The sequence below is a fragment of the Lepeophtheirus salmonis genome, chromosome 3, assembly GCF_016086655.4.
Source record: "Lepeophtheirus salmonis chromosome 3, UVic_Lsal_1.4, whole genome shotgun sequence".
Classification (NCBI taxonomy): Eukaryota; Metazoa; Arthropoda; class Copepoda; order Siphonostomatoida; family Caligidae; genus Lepeophtheirus; species Lepeophtheirus salmonis.
Window position 1 is genome coordinate 2,831,617 of NC_052133.2, and position 17,128 is coordinate 2,848,744.

At 32.0% G+C, this 17,128-nt stretch overlaps 1 protein-coding gene across 1 annotated transcript; it reads left to right on the forward strand.

Moving 5' to 3' along the window:
- Window positions 1-2,235: 2,235 nt before the first annotated feature.
- On the forward strand, window positions 2,236-15,595 carry LOC121114436 (sodium channel protein para). The gene is made up of 19 exons (XM_040708408.2): window positions 2,236-2,431; window positions 3,376-3,522; window positions 3,579-3,684; window positions 3,734-4,013; window positions 4,075-4,887; window positions 4,965-5,573; window positions 5,639-5,750; window positions 5,818-6,146; window positions 6,222-6,397; window positions 6,461-6,618; window positions 6,690-6,964; window positions 7,024-7,654; window positions 7,709-7,904; window positions 7,966-8,156; window positions 11,236-11,481; window positions 12,460-12,705; window positions 13,703-13,909; window positions 14,771-15,106; window positions 15,397-15,595. The coding sequence occupies exons 2-19, from the start codon at window positions 3,385-3,387 to the stop codon at window positions 15,511-15,513; spliced, it is 5,166 nt and encodes a 1,721-aa protein (XP_040564342.1). The 5' UTR covers window positions 2,236-2,431; window positions 3,376-3,384; the 3' UTR covers window positions 15,514-15,595.
- The last annotated feature ends 1,533 nt before the right edge of the window (window positions 15,596-17,128 follow it).

A 17,128-nucleotide genomic window follows, 5' to 3' on the forward strand; every position in this document is an offset into this window, starting at 1 on the left:
ATCAATTTTTGGGTACTTTAATTGCTGTTTGCAACACAGCAAATGGGTTAATTGAGAATAATTCGTTGATATAAATAAAAGCTAATTCGTCGGAGAATACAAAAGTAATTCACACAGATTTTGAGAAAAATCAATTTAGGTTGCCTTTTTGTTGACTGGTAAGGTTTTTGTTTTATTTAGTTTTTTTTTGGTTTATTAGAACGTTCATCCGAATTAGTGTTGTCAAGACACCAATATTTTCGTTTCAGTACCCCAAATGGTATGGGTATTTCTATTCTCTTCTTTTTGACAAAAAATGTATAACAAAGATGGGCAATTCACATGGCATTACAGACGCGCAAGCAGAATTTTTAGCTTGGATAGGGGAAGAGGAGGACATCCCAAAAAATTTCATAGTTCCTTTTTAGGGTCAAGTTAAAAAAATCTTTCTTTAGAGGGGTGTTATTTTACTAATGTTTCACAAGTTTAGCAAATAAAATTTTATAAAATTGAATAAAGACAAAGTTTAATTTTTTAAATAAAATTTTCAGAGTTTAAACAGAATTTAACATTTTTAGAAAATATTGACGGTTACAAATTTTTAGGTATGACGATAACTATTTGACTTATATCGACAAATTACTAAATTTTGAATACAATAGATTATCAGAGCGTCCGCAGGAATATATTTTGGGAAGTGGGTTTGGATTTTTGATTTTTCTTTTAAATTGTTCCACAGCATAATTTCATCAAAAGACTTTTTTGTTGGAAAAGAAATTTTGTAAAAAAAATATTTCAGAGAGATGATTTTTCCTAGATCAAGACAAAAATGCCTTCATTTGGAGAGGTTTTACAGCCCCTCCAGACCCCACCCTCAGCAAAGGCCCATGATTTTTAAACTTCATAATTGTAACAACGACAATACATACAAAAATTATCTTCAGTAAAATTGAAAACAAGGTTACATACAGGATGGTTGTAGCAGGGTGTTCTACCCCCTCCTCTATGTGGCTACGGATTAGAGTTCAATATATTTATAACGTAATAAGACTGCATGTATGGTATCAATAACAATGTAGTATAATACTGTTTACAATGAGTGACTAATCTGATATCTCTTTACCTCCAAACAATATTTATTGGAATACTTTTCTAAGAAAAAAACCCTATGGTCCTTTCATCGATTCAGAAATAGGTAACATACATAATATAACAGTCATCCCTAATAATTGATGGTTACCCAGCTATTGTGTGTATGAGCGTTAACTTCCTTGCTTGTTTGTTTGTTTGCTTTAGGTTAGCTGTCATATATGTTGTTATTGTATAATTTTTCAAAGACTTTATTACATGTATTTCTTATATGCCCCCCCCCTCCCTTCGTCCCTAAGGTGAGAGTAATAATTATGATATTAATAAATAAAACACAATAAACGTTTGTTTTAAAAAAACCTTGCTTTTTAAGAAATAAAAAGAAGTAAATATAATGTATGGTAAACTTCAAACAAAAACTACCATAAAAATGACACATATTATGGAGGTATGTGAAGGGGGGGGGGAGGCAATTGCTGCCCCTTCTCCAATTTAGGAAAATCTAGCAATATTTAGGAGGGGGGGGGGAATTAATGGGGTATATTCGATCTTTTTTATTGTGCTCTTATTTATTTTGTTCATCTTTACAATTACAAAAAATGCTATTTTCAACTTTTTTTTTTTCAAAATTAGCAAAAAAGAATTAGAATTATCTGGATCTTTTTTGGCAACAACAAAACATCCATACTATAATCATTAGTATATAAAAGTATTTCCTGAATATTTTTTATTAATTTTCTTAATTAATTTGACCATTCTCAATGTGATTTCCCTCTCCCTCCTTAGCCCGAGCAACACCGATTAATCCTTTGCTAGTGTTATATATTTTACAAAGAACATTCTTAATATCAGAGTTAAAAATAATAGATATAAATAAAAGTATTTTTTATAAGAGAAAGTTATCTCTAAAATGTTTTAACAAAAAATCTTAGTCCCCAATATTCGTACAAAATAGAAGTTTCTCTCCTCCTAAAAACCCGTCCTTTCCTACGCTTATTATGTAAATACGTACATAAAAAAGACCAAGAAGGTAACACACACAATCGCCATTAGTAATTAATTTTTTATTTGACAAAAATGACTAAATAATAATAATTTCCTGACTTTTATTCCATGTCTCCACCCCCTGTTCCCCCCCGTGCCCCCCTTTCTGCCTTCGTTTCTCTCATTCCTCTCGCATTATTTATTAGTTGCACGGAGTCAAGCTCCTTGTACGGACATTTCATCTCATTATTCAGGCCTTTTATGTGTATGCCAATAAGTTTATAAAAGAATAGTATATTTGTCAAGAAATTGTATATTTTGAACTCTTTTTCTCCAGGATGATGACGTGTTCTCCTTCATTATTAAGTTTATCTTATAAGTAAGTTAGATATATTTGAAGGGATGGGTATTTCGTAGAGAATGAGGCGAAGGTGGGAGGGAGGTTTATCATACTATTAAATTAAAACCATTCATCAGCAGGTCCCTGCTATATGATTATGGGAGGAGAAAATGTATTACAGATACAGAATGGAGAATCTTCAACATTTAAAATAACATGGGTGCAGGGAAAATATTTTAAAATGATATTTAAATAAATGTAGACATTATTTAAAAAAAAATTAGATTATAAATAAGAGGAATTCGTCATTATTCTGAGAAAGTGCTGCACACCACGACAATCTATTAAAAACGAACAAAAAAGCAACTTTTTTTCTTTTCTAATCTCAGAATAATTATTTTTCTCTGCGTTTTGCCCATCCCAATATATATATATTTGCAAAAATGTATACAACACATGGAATCATCATCGACTTTGCTTATTTATTTATTTTCTTGCTAGTTTGCAACTTTTAATTTTTGTTAAGAATGCATGCATACAAGACATACTTATATTTTGACCTTTAAAAGTACTGTGCATTTATGTATATAATTTAGATTTAACCATAAAAATCGATAATATTTGCAAGTTTTTTTACCTTTTTCTCCAAGTAAATACATTTTATGTACATATATATATAGGTATAACATATTCTACCGACAAATGAAAGGCCTCACTCACATATTAATACTTTATGCTCAATTAGTCTAATTGAGTAATGAAAATGATAATAGAGAAGCCTACTGCACACATCAAGGGCTCCCCTCCACTTTACAAATGAAATGAGGCCAAACTAAAGATTTAATATGAATGATTAGTATGATTTATGATCCATTTCTAACGTGAGTCATGCAAATATATAGGATCCTTTAGTCATGATCATATCAATTCGCATATGACCAATCATCTTTTATAATTTATGTACATACTATATATGTTGATAGATTTGCACCATGTATGAAATAGAGACAGGATCAATTCCAACGTTTAGACCCTTTACACGAGAAGACTACGAAAAAATAGAGAACCGAATCTTTGAAAAGAAGCTAATCCAGAAGAAAAGGGATGAAAAACGACGAAAGAACATCAAGGTAGGCTCGTGTCTGTCAAAGTACTTTCTTCTTCATCTCTTTTTTTGCTCGTTAAGGAATTTGGAGATGGGGCTCGAGCAAGGAAGCAGTACAATCAAGACTCTGATGAGGACGACGATCCAGAATCCGTTCCTCCAATCCCTAATAAAAGAATTGAGCAAGGTTAGGTCATTTTAATTTATTATTCGTTCAATTAATACTGGATCCTTAGGCAATGATTTACCTCGACGCTATGGAGAATTTCCTCTGGAGCTTTCAAACACTCCCATATGTGATATTGACCCATTTTATGCTGACCAAAGAACATTTATGGTCATTGCTAAAAATGGATCAATCACTCGTTTTTCTGCAGAGCCAGCACTCTTCTTCTTGACACCCTTTCATCCTATTAGAAGGATCGCCATAAGAGTCTTAACGCATCCCTTGTTCAATTTCATAATCATTTGTACTATCCTCGTCAATTGTATTGTAATGATGCTACCTGATACGGAGTGAGTTAAAAAGTATCCTTGATCATTATATTAACTCTATGAATATACGACTTTTTCATAGGTACACCTCCGCTTCAGAAATTATTTTCACATCCATATACACTTATGAATCTGCCGTCAAGCTCCTAGCTCGTGGCTTTATTCTTCACAATTTTACGTACTTAAGAGATCCTTGGAACTGGTTAGACTTTGCTGTGATCGGTATGAGTTACATTACAATTGCTATTGACTTGGGAAGTTTTTCATCGCTTCGAACATTCAGAGTATTTCGGGCTCTCAAATCTGTGGCTGTAGTTCCTGGACTAAAGACAATTGTTGGAGCTATCATTTATTCTGTCAAAAACCTTTTTGATGTGACCATTCTAACCCTCTTTGGGCTAGCTCTTTTTGCATTACTTGGACTTCAACTCTACATGGGAGTTCTAACACAGAGATGCATCTATGAAATCCCTGACGAACTATTGGAGATGAATAACGGTTCTGTTCATAGTGTTTATAAGTCTTGGTATATAAATTCATCAAATCTATATGTTTCTGAAGTGACAAATGATTACATCATGTGTGGAAATTCGAGTGGTGCTGGAAAATGTCCTGAGGGAACGGTTTGCTTGGCAGGCTTTGCTCAGAATCCCAACCATGGGTACACAACATTTGACAACTTTGGATATGCTTATTTGTGTGCATTTCGACTCATGACACAAGACTATTGGGAGAATTTGTATCAAATAACTCTAAGAACAGCAGGGCCCTGGAACATTCTATTCTTTATTTTAAACATTTTTATGGGTTCTTTTTATCTCATTAATCTCATTTTAGCCATTGTTGCTATGTCTTACGATGAACTACAAAGGTTGGCAGAGGAAGAGGCTGAAAGGCAAGTACTTATAAATTTACAACTTTAACTTTGAATGCATTTACAAATAATTTATTCATTATCCTTTATTTATCCAGGGAATTAGAAGAACTTGAGGCACTCAAAGCTGCTGAAATAGCAGTTTTTAAAGAGGCAGAAGAAGCTTTAGGTGATGTCTCAAAGGTCAATTTTTCTTCTTCCTCTGGGGTTGATAACCCTTCATTTAAATTCGATGAAGATGTAGCATTGCCTTTTACACAAAGCTCAATCTCAAATACCTCAAATTTAGAGTTCCTTCCCCCTTTGAACGGAGGTATCGAACCAAAACTTACAAATCATAGAGATCTATTGATTCTAAAAGATGTGATAAATGAAGTTTCAATGGATCAGCACATTCGGCATGAGAATCCTTCTGATTATAATGGAAGATTAAATAATAATGGTTTTGATCTAAGAGAAAATGAAAGTGAGGAAGATGAAGACTCAATGACTATCTTCAAACGAAAGGGGATCAAAGTGCTCAAGCAGTTAGGAGAAATTTTTTGCATCTGGGATTGTTGCAAAGTCTGGATTCGATTTAGTGAAGTTTTAGCAGTCATTGTGTTTGATCCCTTTGTTGATCTAAGTATTACGCTTTGCATTGTCGTCAACGTGCTCTTTATGATGTTTGATCATTACAACATAGAGTATGATGCAAATGGTGGAATGTAAGTGGGAAATATTATGTTATTATTCTTCATTATCATAAATTCTCCTTATGATTTCTTCTTAGGTCAATGGAAATGAACAATCTACTCAAAAATGGAAACTATTTTTTTACTACAATATTTGCATTTGAATCCTTTATGAAATTAATGGCTATGAGTCCAAGATACTTTTTCGCGGTAGGTTGCTCACCTCCCCTTTTAATTGCCTCTTGCTTTAATTTCGAAATCACTTTACTTTATCAAGGATGGCTGGAATTGCTTTGACTTTTTAATTGTGATATTGTCTTTAGTTGAGTTATTGGCGGAAGGTGTCAATGGGCTTTCCATGCTCCGATCATTTAGACTTTTACGTGTTTTCAAGTTGGCCAAGTCTTGGAAGTCTCTAAATGATATTATGACAATCATGGCGAATACTCTTGGAGCATTGTCTAATTTGACTGTTGTACTTTGTATAATCATTTTTATATTTGCTGTAATGGGTATGCAGCTTTTTGGGAGTTTCTATATTGAGAAAGCTTGTGAAAAATGGAAGTGTGAATTACCAAGGTGGAATTTTACGGATTTTTTGCATAGGTAGATGCTCACATTCCTACAATAACCTCCAACACTTATATAGACATACGAGTAACTAATATATCTCTTTCGTAGTTTTATGATTGTGTTTCGAGTGCTTTGCGGAGAATGGATTGAATCAATGTGGGCATGCATGTATGTTGCTGGACCAACTTGCGTACCCTATTTCTTAGCCACGGTTTTAGTTGCAAATCTGGTCATTCTTAACCTTTTTTTAGCCCTTTTACTCTCAAGTTTTTCGGACATGGGAGGTATGATTTATTGATCACATATTTATAACTGCTTTGATAGCCTTTAACTGAAAATCCATTCAGGAAGTGGAGAGGAAGAGGACGGTAAACCAGATAAAATGTCAATTGCGGTCAATCGCTTCAAAAGACTTTTTTCATTTACTAAGCGGAAGATCAAAGAGGAATTATTTGATCGGATACGCAGGAAAATAGCACATTCAAAGTCTAAGCCCCTTATACCTGTGGGTACACCATTATATTTTAATTTAAAAATTAAACAAATGTTTTCAAATTATCTCATTGACTTTAAAAGGAGGCGAATGGAAATGGTTTCAGTCATAAAACCAACGGATACATTGGTGGCCACAATAATGTTCCATCTGAAACTCAGACCTACATACCTATTGATCAACAGTCTGATAAATTTGCCCCCCAAACTAAAGATCATGAGGAAATATATTATGATCCTCTTGAAACACTGGAAGTAGAAGACTGCTGTCCACCATTTGTGTATCGAATAATTCCTCTTGGAGATCAACACTCACCATTTTGGGAAGCTTGGACGCAACAACGACTCATGGCCATGAGGTAAAAATTATAATATTTAATTAATAATTTAACTCTCTTTTTTGAAATCAACAATATAGACTAATAGAAAATGAGTATTTTGAGGGAGTAGTTCTGGGTCTCATTCTTCTAAGCAGTTTTGTCATGACACTTGAAGATATATGGTTTGAAACGAGGCCTGTGCTCATAGATTGTCTTTATTACCTGGATCGTATTTTGACCGTGGTGTTCTTTTTAGAGACAACTCTCAAACTATTTGCGATGGGACCTGTGATGTATTTTACCAATGCTTGGTGTTGGCTGGATTTTGTGATCGTGGCTGTATCTCTCATTAACTTTATTGCTAGTTTAGTGGGTGCTGTGAACATTCCCATATTCAAAACAATGCGAACACTTAGAGCATTAAGGCCCTTGAGAGCAATGTCAAAAATGGAAGGAATGAAGGTCGTTGTGAATGCTTTGATAGGAGCCCTTCCCTCCATCTTTAACGTACTGCTAGTCTGCATTGTGTTTTGGCTTATATTTGCTATTATTGGAGTCAATCTTTTCATGGGAACTTTTCATAAATGTATTGACAGCATAACTGGCCACAAATTTAGCCATGAAATAATTCCTAATAAAACGGTTTGTTTAAATCAAACGAATGCACAATGGATCAACTCTAAAGTTACTTTTGATAATGTCATCATGGCATATTTAGCTTTACTACAGGTAAAAATGATATAACAATTAAATCACTGGTTCACTGGAAAATAATTACGTTAGGTTGCTACTTGGAAGGGGTGGATCACTATTATGGATGATGCCATCGACAGTGTTGCCATTAATAAGCAGCCCTACAGAGAGGCTAGCATCGGAATGTATTTCTATTTTGTTGCCTTTATTATCTTAGGCAGCTTTTTTACACTGAATCTACTTGTTGGAGTGATCATTGATAAATTCAATGAACAAAAGAACAAAGGTTCTTATTCCCTCTAATTATTTGTATTCTTTTGATATTATAGATTTTCTCTTTTGTGCAGGTGGATCATCATTGGATGCATTTATGACTGAAGACCAGAAAAAATATATTGCAGCTATGAAAAAAGCATCTAAAAAGAAGCCGCTCAAAGCCCTTCCCAGGCCGTATTGGAAGCCACAAGCCATAGTGTTTGGAATTGTTACCAATAAGAAGTTTGATATGATCATCATGGGTTTTATTGGATTGAATATGGTAAGCCGTTATTTTTCTTTTGAGTGAAGGTAGGAACAGGAAGGTATTACCTATTACCTCAGGAAAGAGGTAATGAACAAGTTTGCAAAAAATATTTTTTAGTTGATAAATTCAATAAATATTAAATAATTAGCTTAAACTTTTGTAAAGAAATAAAATTGTAATACTAATTAATTAAAATAAAACTTTTGTTCGAAATAGCACCACCCTTTGCCATATTACGTGGAGGAGACAAATAGGCACTTAGGCAGAAGCAATACTGCAGTTATTTAAGGGATATTGGATCATTCCTGTATGAGAACACGCACGCTTCAGAGTGTCTTTGGTGTGGCGGTGCTTATACAAGCCTTGGTCTGAAGGATGGATCAATTATAAAAGTCCATATGATTCAGATCAGGGCTTCTACGACACCATATATTTGTTCCATAAAACACTTGATATTTGCTTTCCTACAGTTCTGCATACTTTTTGTAGTGAAAGAGGATGCCCCGTCTTGTCTGAAGATGTAACTCTAAGGGGCATCACCATATGTGTCCTGAAGCCAGGAAAGGATCTTGCAGACGTGTTGGTTGATCTTGATACCCTCGCCAATGAAAAAGACGGGCATCTTCTTCCTGTCTGACATAATACGGGCTCAGACGGCTTCTGGCGTATGGTAATGATGCAGTGCTTCTCAGAGATACTGTCAATCGTTTTACCTAAAGACCGTTGTATTACTACTGCCTTTTTTTCTTCAAAAAATGCAATAAGTGCATTTACACTGAAGCCTAAGCTATACTAAGAAAAGTATTTTCGAACTACTTGTGCACGCTTACATACCATTTTTATAATGGGTACAAGCAATAGTAGCCCAGATTAAAAGAGCCAGGAGTTATTAAAAGTATGCCCTACCGAATATTTAAATTCGAAAAATCCGAAAATTAACCCTGACCATTTTAAAAATATTAAGGAGGAGAGCTGCTATGAAGTTGTATTATATTAGCTGTGAGCAGCTATTAGTGCAAGTAAATATCACAAATCCTACTCCGTATCAACTAGTTCGTTATAACAATGTACTGCGATGAAATTTTACTCTGAGCTCAACAAGGACTTACACTGACAGATCCATAACAAGTCCACAGTGTTGCTCTCCGTCATTCATGATCACAAGCACTATTCCTCACTTTATACTAACAATTAAATATTATCTCCTTAAGAATTAAAAAGTAACGATAACAGCTTTGGATGATTCAACACACTCCTTAAATGATTCTCTACAAAAACTTCAGAGGAAGTCCAGGCCAAATTTTGTACAATTTATAAATGAGGATGCAAATTTACATACTCTTTTGGAATTTGTTCTCAAATAAAGGGAGTCTCCGTTTATATTCTGTTAACCAAATTTTGAAGAAATAAAAGTGAAGTATTAATTTTTAAAGCTGTACATACTTGATGAGTCCTGGTCTATGTATTTAGTTATTAACGTAATAAGTACAGAGCCTGTCTATTTTGATACAACTACTATAGATTATTCTTGGTTACAAAAATAGTAGTGGTAAAACAATTTTATCAGAGTTTTATGCATTAGTACCCTAAACTAATTGTAGAAAATAAGTTCTGCTCAGTCTCAAAAACATTGCCGCCAAAAACTGTAACAAAGAAGATGATATTTAAAACAGGAATGGAAGTTAAATTTTTATTTTTCGCAATGTTTACCGCTATAAGAGTAATATATTAATTTAATATTGAACATATTTTTGAACAAGGAATACTCTATTCATAAAATGCACACTTTTTTTCCGTATTTGACCAACTAAAGGCTATTTTTTCTACTATTCTATTTATAGTATTGTTATAAAATGAAAGATTCAATTGAATTAAAACAATTGTGTAATGATTGTCTTTCGGAATATAAATTTATTAATTGCACAACTCAACAAAATTTTACTTTCATAAAATCTTATAAATTTCATATTTAAGTAAAGTATGGATTGACGCACTGACTACAAGCCTCTAACTAGTTTTTTCGTATCGTATCTGGTTTTGAGAGTTTTCAATTTGAAATACTTTTAATTTTTTTTAAACGCACATATTCTGTCAAATATGTGCGTTTATTTTTCATGCAATAATCCAATCCTGAGAAAATACAATTTGAAGGTGAAAAAAACAGCGTAATTTTAGATTTTTGTCTAAAAAAGAATAATGCCTTAGTTTTTTACTGTTCTTACGCCAAAGGAGTTTATTTAAAGCGTAAATAATTAAAATTTGATTTTAAAAAGAGAATTTGGTTTAACTGCGATATTTGTTTGTTTTAATTTTATTGAGAAAAAATAATTAAGAGGTGAATATAATAAATTATAAAAGCTTCATTTTTTTTCTTTTAAATAAAATATAAATAATTATTTCTGAATATTAAAACATAAGGCACAAAACCTCAAAAAAATTTATTTAAAAAAAATTAAAATCAAATGGATATCACTACTGAACTGGGATTTTTGTAAATGAAACCAAATTATTCATGTTTGAAATGAACTCTTTTGACGTAAATACAATTGAAACCCAAAGCGCTATTCCTTTTCAACACGAGCCCTTAAAATATGGCAGTTATTTAACATTTAAATTAAATCTTCTCAGGATTAGATGATTGCGTATAAAATATAAGGGAATATTTGTCACACATTTTGTACTAAATCAAATATGTTTAATGTAGATGATTGATTTTATTTTTACTCAAAATTTGGGTAAAAATAGCCATCAAATTTAAAATTCTCAATAACAAGATTTGATACATAAAAAAATTATAAGAGATTTGTAATCAGTCTGCAAAGTTCTGGCGAATAACATATGGATATACATTTTTTTTCCTTGTGCTATTAAATTAAATAGATCACCTCAAAAAAATATTTTGATTCCTTAAGACAACACTTCTTTGCACCATTGGTTTAATTCATTTCCTATTTCCATTTCATAACTCTTTACCCTTAAAAATTGACCTTAGTTAGTCAAAAAATGAAGGTAAATAAATAAGTGAGAGCATTTCTTGGATAAATATACTGTTTAATTCTGTATATATAAAGTAATTTAATTTTTTATTAATTAGTTAACCATGATGATGGATCATTATCAGCAAACGGAGGGCTGGACATTTGTTCTGGACAATCTAAATGTCTTTTTCATAATGATATTTACACTTGAGATGCTTCTTAAAATCTTTGCCCTCCGTCAATATTATTTCTCGGAGCCATGGAATCTCTTCGATTTCTTCATTGTTTTGCTATCTCTTGGTGGCCTTTTTTTGAGTGATATCATCGAGACATACTTTGTTTCACCTACTCTTTTGAGAGTGGTAAGATAATAAAATGTAAATTATGAATATGCAACAGCATTTTGATGCGCAGTCCACAACATTATTATTTTTATTTAAGCCATAAAACATGAATATGACTATTAAAACATTCAAGGTATAATGATTTGGTCTTTAAACCCTTTTTTTTTAAATTTAGTTTTTAGAGTATAACCACGATTCAGTTCCATATTTCGACATGAAAGAACTATATTAGTGTAAATTAAAGTAAATATAAATTGATACAAACATTTCAGCTTTTGAAAAATGATTTATTCATTAGTATCTCTTTATTAAAATTAATAAAAAATATATATACCCCCAAAAAATCGAGTAAAATGAAATATCTTACTCAGAGCCTAATATATTTTTTATTTTTTCTTCACGTTCCTTATATCCTAGGTGAACTTATAGAATATACTTTATATTTCAATTTAAAAAAAAATGACATTAAAAATGTCAATTTTGATCAATTTTTGGTCAATTTACTTTTTAATATTTATTTAAAAATTTAAATATAATAAGCTGGTTAGGTTGCGTGAATATATATTATAATAATATTCCGGAAAGAATGAATCGCTTATGAGTTCAAATAATCAATATTTTGAATATGAAGCATCAATAACTTGTTTAAATCACCTTACATCTAAACTGTTATTATTTATTTAAGTAAAAGTCATAACTAACGATACAATTTTTTTCTCTGTTTGTTAGTCTCAATATATAACAACTTTTATTTTCCTCTATATAGTTGTTTAATGTCGAAATATGGCATTGAATCGTAGTTATACACAAAAAACACGGTTTTAAAAAAAAAGGCTTTAAAGTCCAAACCGATATCCGTTGAAATTTTTAATGGCCATATTCTACGACTTAAATAACAATAATAATTGTGGGCGTCAGATTGCAGGCGCTGCAAGACTTTCATTTGTTGTATAGTGATAATGAATAGTAATGGATGGTTATTTTCACACCCTCTAGGTTCGAGTGGTGAAGGTTGGAAGAGTGCTTCGACTCATTAAAGGAGCCAAAGGTATAAGAACATTGTTGTTCTCTCTCGTCATGGCCTTACCTGCATTAGGGAACATTTGCCTTCTTCTGTTTCTCGTCATGTTCATTTTTGCTGTTTTTGGGATGTCCCTCTTTAAAAATGTCAAAATCATTCCAGGCTTTGATGATGTTCATAATTTTCAAACCTTTGGGAAAACTATTACGCTTCTGTTTCAAGTAGCTGTTAAATATACAGTAAGGGAAATAAGAATGCGATTCCTTTCCCGATTTTGTAAGTTTGCCCACTCATAAAGAAAAGTGCTGTCCATTAACAGTAGGGACAATGAGACACATTATATGTACAAAAAAAAAAAAAAAAAAAAAATCGGTGAAGTTGTCTTTTCCCCTTAGCATAGGAACAACCCAAAACAACAATTCTGGGATTGTATTTTTGGGGTTATACCCAGCATTTTTCTTCCTCCAAACATGGTAAGTCGAGCTCATGAAAAACAGTCCCTGGATATTTCGCTTCAGGAATTTTTGCCTTGGCTTATATATCATATACGTATGATGTCAAAAATATATCTTCTTAAGCATAATTGAAGGATTAAAATGGGTCTCCCTCCACTTGAAGTCATTTTTTATGCATTCATCCTCGAATATAGTATGCTATTCAATAGAGATAACTTCTTCCTGTTCTACAGTGGGCAATTTGATGAAGAACGTATAATAGTTTTTGGAGCAGAAAGTGGGATTCTTAACCTCATTAATAACAAGCATTGGGCATGTAATGCAGGGGACTTCCAATGCTGTCCAAACATATATTAATTATCGACTTTTTTTAATAAGGATTGTTATGGGAAAACATGTACACCTCGTCTTTTTGCGTTACTTCCAGCTAAATCTCAGTAAACATACTGCCGTCTTTTCCTAGCGTTGAAGGTACTAAATGAACCTCATGGATCGGAATCCTTAATGACGTCCTATCAAATTTATTTGGTAAAGTTGTCCATGTAAAAAAAAAAAAAGAATTACAAAGGACTTGAAGTGAAGGAAGACCCATTTTAAGCACGCACAAAGATACATTTATGCTACAATATATATATGAGAGCGAAAATTCTTGTGTTTATCATTGAGCAAACTTCCAAAATACGCAAAAGATCATCAAATACTTATTTCCTTCACTGTATCTATATTATCTTTAGATAAATATTAATCAAGAACCTTTTTGTAGATATGTACCTCAGCTGGCTGGGCCGAAACTTTCGAAGCAATCAGTAATAATGGAGAAGACTGTACACCACCCAATTATTTGACAGGAAATCCAGGGGACTGTGGAAGTTATGTTGCTGGAGTTATTTTCATTATATTCTATCTTGTACTCAGTTTCCTTATCATTGTCAACATGTACATTGCAGTTATACTCGAAAACTACACTCAGGTAAGCATTTACGAAAATGATTTGATGATTATCATTGAATCGAAATCCCAGGGAGTGTAAATTTAAAAAAATTTATTTTTTTGTAAACTTCAAGTTATTTGTACTTTCAATAATTTTTTCTTCCTTCTTTGAAAATTAGCAAGTAAGGAACACTATAGTTTATAGCCATCTTTGTCAGTAGATATTTTGGTTAAATACGGATGAGCATAAATATGAAAAAAAACAAAAAAACTAAGAGTAAATAATAGCAAAACATAAGTGATCCTACTAGTAAGGATTTTATTTTTTGAGAACATGAGAAGAAGACGGGAGGAGAGAGTTATTGTTTCACTAAATTAAAACACTTGTTAATATCAACTGCCAGTTATTTGCTGGATATTATATTGGATAAGATATTTTTCCTTCAGAGGGATATGTTAACGCCATGATGATCTATTAATGAATGAACTAAAAATCATCTACATGTATTTTTTTTATATTGATCAATGATATATGCAAAAAATATAATTTATAAAACATAAAGGATGTAAATTTAATAACAAATTTTTAATCAACCATGGATTTAAAAAAGAATGAGCACCCCCACTAACCATTCTTCCTGGGCTAATCACTAAACTGTATTTTTCCTCTACCAAAGTCCCACACATATTTATTTATTGACTATTCCTTCATATTTCGATAATTCTAGCTTAACTAGCAAGGAGCACTTTATTTTATAGTGATGGATCTCTATTGGCAGATATGTGGAATCTCAGGATTACCAAATTTGAATACCATTCTCTCAGATGTTGTTTTTAAGCTAGACCTTTTTCACATCTATAATTAATTATACATAATTGCATATTCCTCTGTACTTTTCAGGCCCAAGAGGACGTTCATGAAGGAATAACAGAGGAGGACTATGACTTATTCTATGAAATTTGGCAGGAATTTGATCCCAGCGGTTCTCAATATATATCCTTTCGTCATTTATCTGAGTTTCTAGATGTTCTAGAGCCTCCACTTCAAATTCCAATGCCAAACAAGTTTAAAATTATTAATATGGATATTCCCATTGTTCGATTCAACCCGCCGGATGGAGGCGAAGTGAGGGAAGACTCTGTTTTTTGTTCTGACATTCTTGATGCTGTCACACAAGATTTTTTTGCTCGGAAAGGAAGTGGACGCGATGACTCACCTCATGTTGAGGATGTTAAGGTTTGTGGCTCAGATATGTTATGTCACTTCAACCTTCATTTTCTTCACGAAATACACGAAATATGTACAATGTACATATTGACCTTGTAATTAAAATTAGAATCCTTGTGTATGTATATAGATTGAAAGAAATGTCTAATAAATATTTCACCACAAATATATCTGTAGTGATTACCAACTTTACTTTTCTTCATATGTACATATTTTATTTTTTGGCCTCTAGAAATGATTGCATTATAAAAAATAATTATTATTATATTTGACTAAGGTCACTAATTTAATTTTTTTAGGTCACTTCATTTGGTGATCGACCAGGTTATGAGCGAACGTCATCCTCTTGGACAAAACAGAGGGAAAACTATTGTGCATCACTCATCAAAAAATCCTGGAAAATGCATAGAGATTAAAATTATATAAAAACGGCAGGGATGTTCTTTGTGAATTTGTGAACAATTGATTTGTTAAAAATACATACATTTTTGATTATAATGTGTCTAAATGATACTAAATAAATTATTAGTTATGTAAGCAAACCGGATTTTAGTAAGTCCAAGAAAGGGGCGTCCACACGATTACATATATGTATATATACATATATATTTTTTTTTTTTTTTTGGGGGGCTTAATTTTTTTGAAAAAATGTCCAAAAAATATTTTTTTATACAAAAAACATGCAAAATCTATTGACAAAAATTTGAAAAAATTCATTTCTTTTTCAAAAATCTATAGCTATTCACTGAAAATTAAATTTTCTGGAAGAAAATTTCAAAAATTAAATTTCAATTTAGAATTTTTTTCCAAAAATTCATAGTTTTCACATAAATTAAAATTTTTGGATTTCTTTTTTCAAAAATTCATAGCTATTCATAAAAAAATTAATTTTTTCATAAATCCATATCTTTTTACAGAAAATTAAATTTTTGGAAAAAAAAATTAAAATTTATAATTATTGGCAGAAAAATTCAATTTATCGGAAATATATTTTTAATTTTTTGCTCTGCTCCATAATTTTGCCAAATGTCATTTTGAAGAAAATAAATCGTTCAAAAAAAAAATTATTGTAAAAAAACAAAAATTTCTATTTTTTTAAGCGGGGGGATGGAGACGCTGCAGCCCCTCCAGCAAATCACTGTGAACGCCCCTGACAATCACAAGCTTTCAGCTTAGTAGGAATGTTTACTCCCAATCTATACAATCCAATAATAGCACATAATTGTTATTATTTGAATGCATAAAGAGAAGCTGTTTCTGCTCAAAAATATTAAAAAAGATTACACGTTTGAAGACCCGAATGTTTTGCAATTCGTATGGGAATACATAGAAAGAATTCAAGACGATGATTGGATGATGCACCACAAATCTTCCTCTTTATAGGAACTCTTATTTGAACCCCTAAGAATCTACGATATCACACCCTATGGTGACAGAGGCGTCCGCAGGGGGTGGTCTGGAGGGCCCCTTTCCCCTAATTGAGGCATTTTTGCTTATTTTTAAATAGTTTAATATTTGAATTTTTTTGAATTATATCTATAGATTTTTGAATTTTTTTCCCAAAAAATTTAATATTTATAACTTTTTCATTATAATTAATATTTTTCTGAATAACAATGGATTTTTGGAATTTTTTTCAAAAACATAAACCAATATATATATATATAAATAATCCTGCAGACGCCCCTGCAAGATACTTGGAGCATAACTAGCTATGAATTATGATCTATCGACACTATTAAGAAGAATTGTTTAATACCTGACGACTTCATCAACATACAGGTTATACCACTGAAAGATGGGACATTTCCCAAGTCACTTTGTCCATTTTCTAATGAAGATGAGTAAGACGACTTACAGACGAGGATTGATAGCAATTCCAAGGATGTCAAATCTTCCTCGTAATGGGACTTTAATTTGAATTCCTAAACGATGTAACTTTTATAACACAAAAATATACAGAGTATTTTGTTTTCAGCTGTGGATGCGTCTGCTTCTTTTCTCCTTATTCGTGTTCCGAATGTGGATGGG

Coding starts and splice junctions, on each gene's coding strand:
- LOC121114436 (XM_040708408.2), top strand. CDS start 3,385: ATGTATGAAATAGAGACAGGATCAATTCCAACGTTTAGACCCTTTACA. Junction 6,147..6,221: donor TTTACGGATTTTTTGCATAG/GTAGATGCTCAC, acceptor TCTCTTTCGTAG/TTTTATGATTGTGTTTCGAG. Junction 15,107..15,396: donor CTCATGTTGAGGATGTTAAG/GTTTGTGGCTCA, acceptor TAATTTTTTTAG/GTCACTTCATTTGGTGATCG.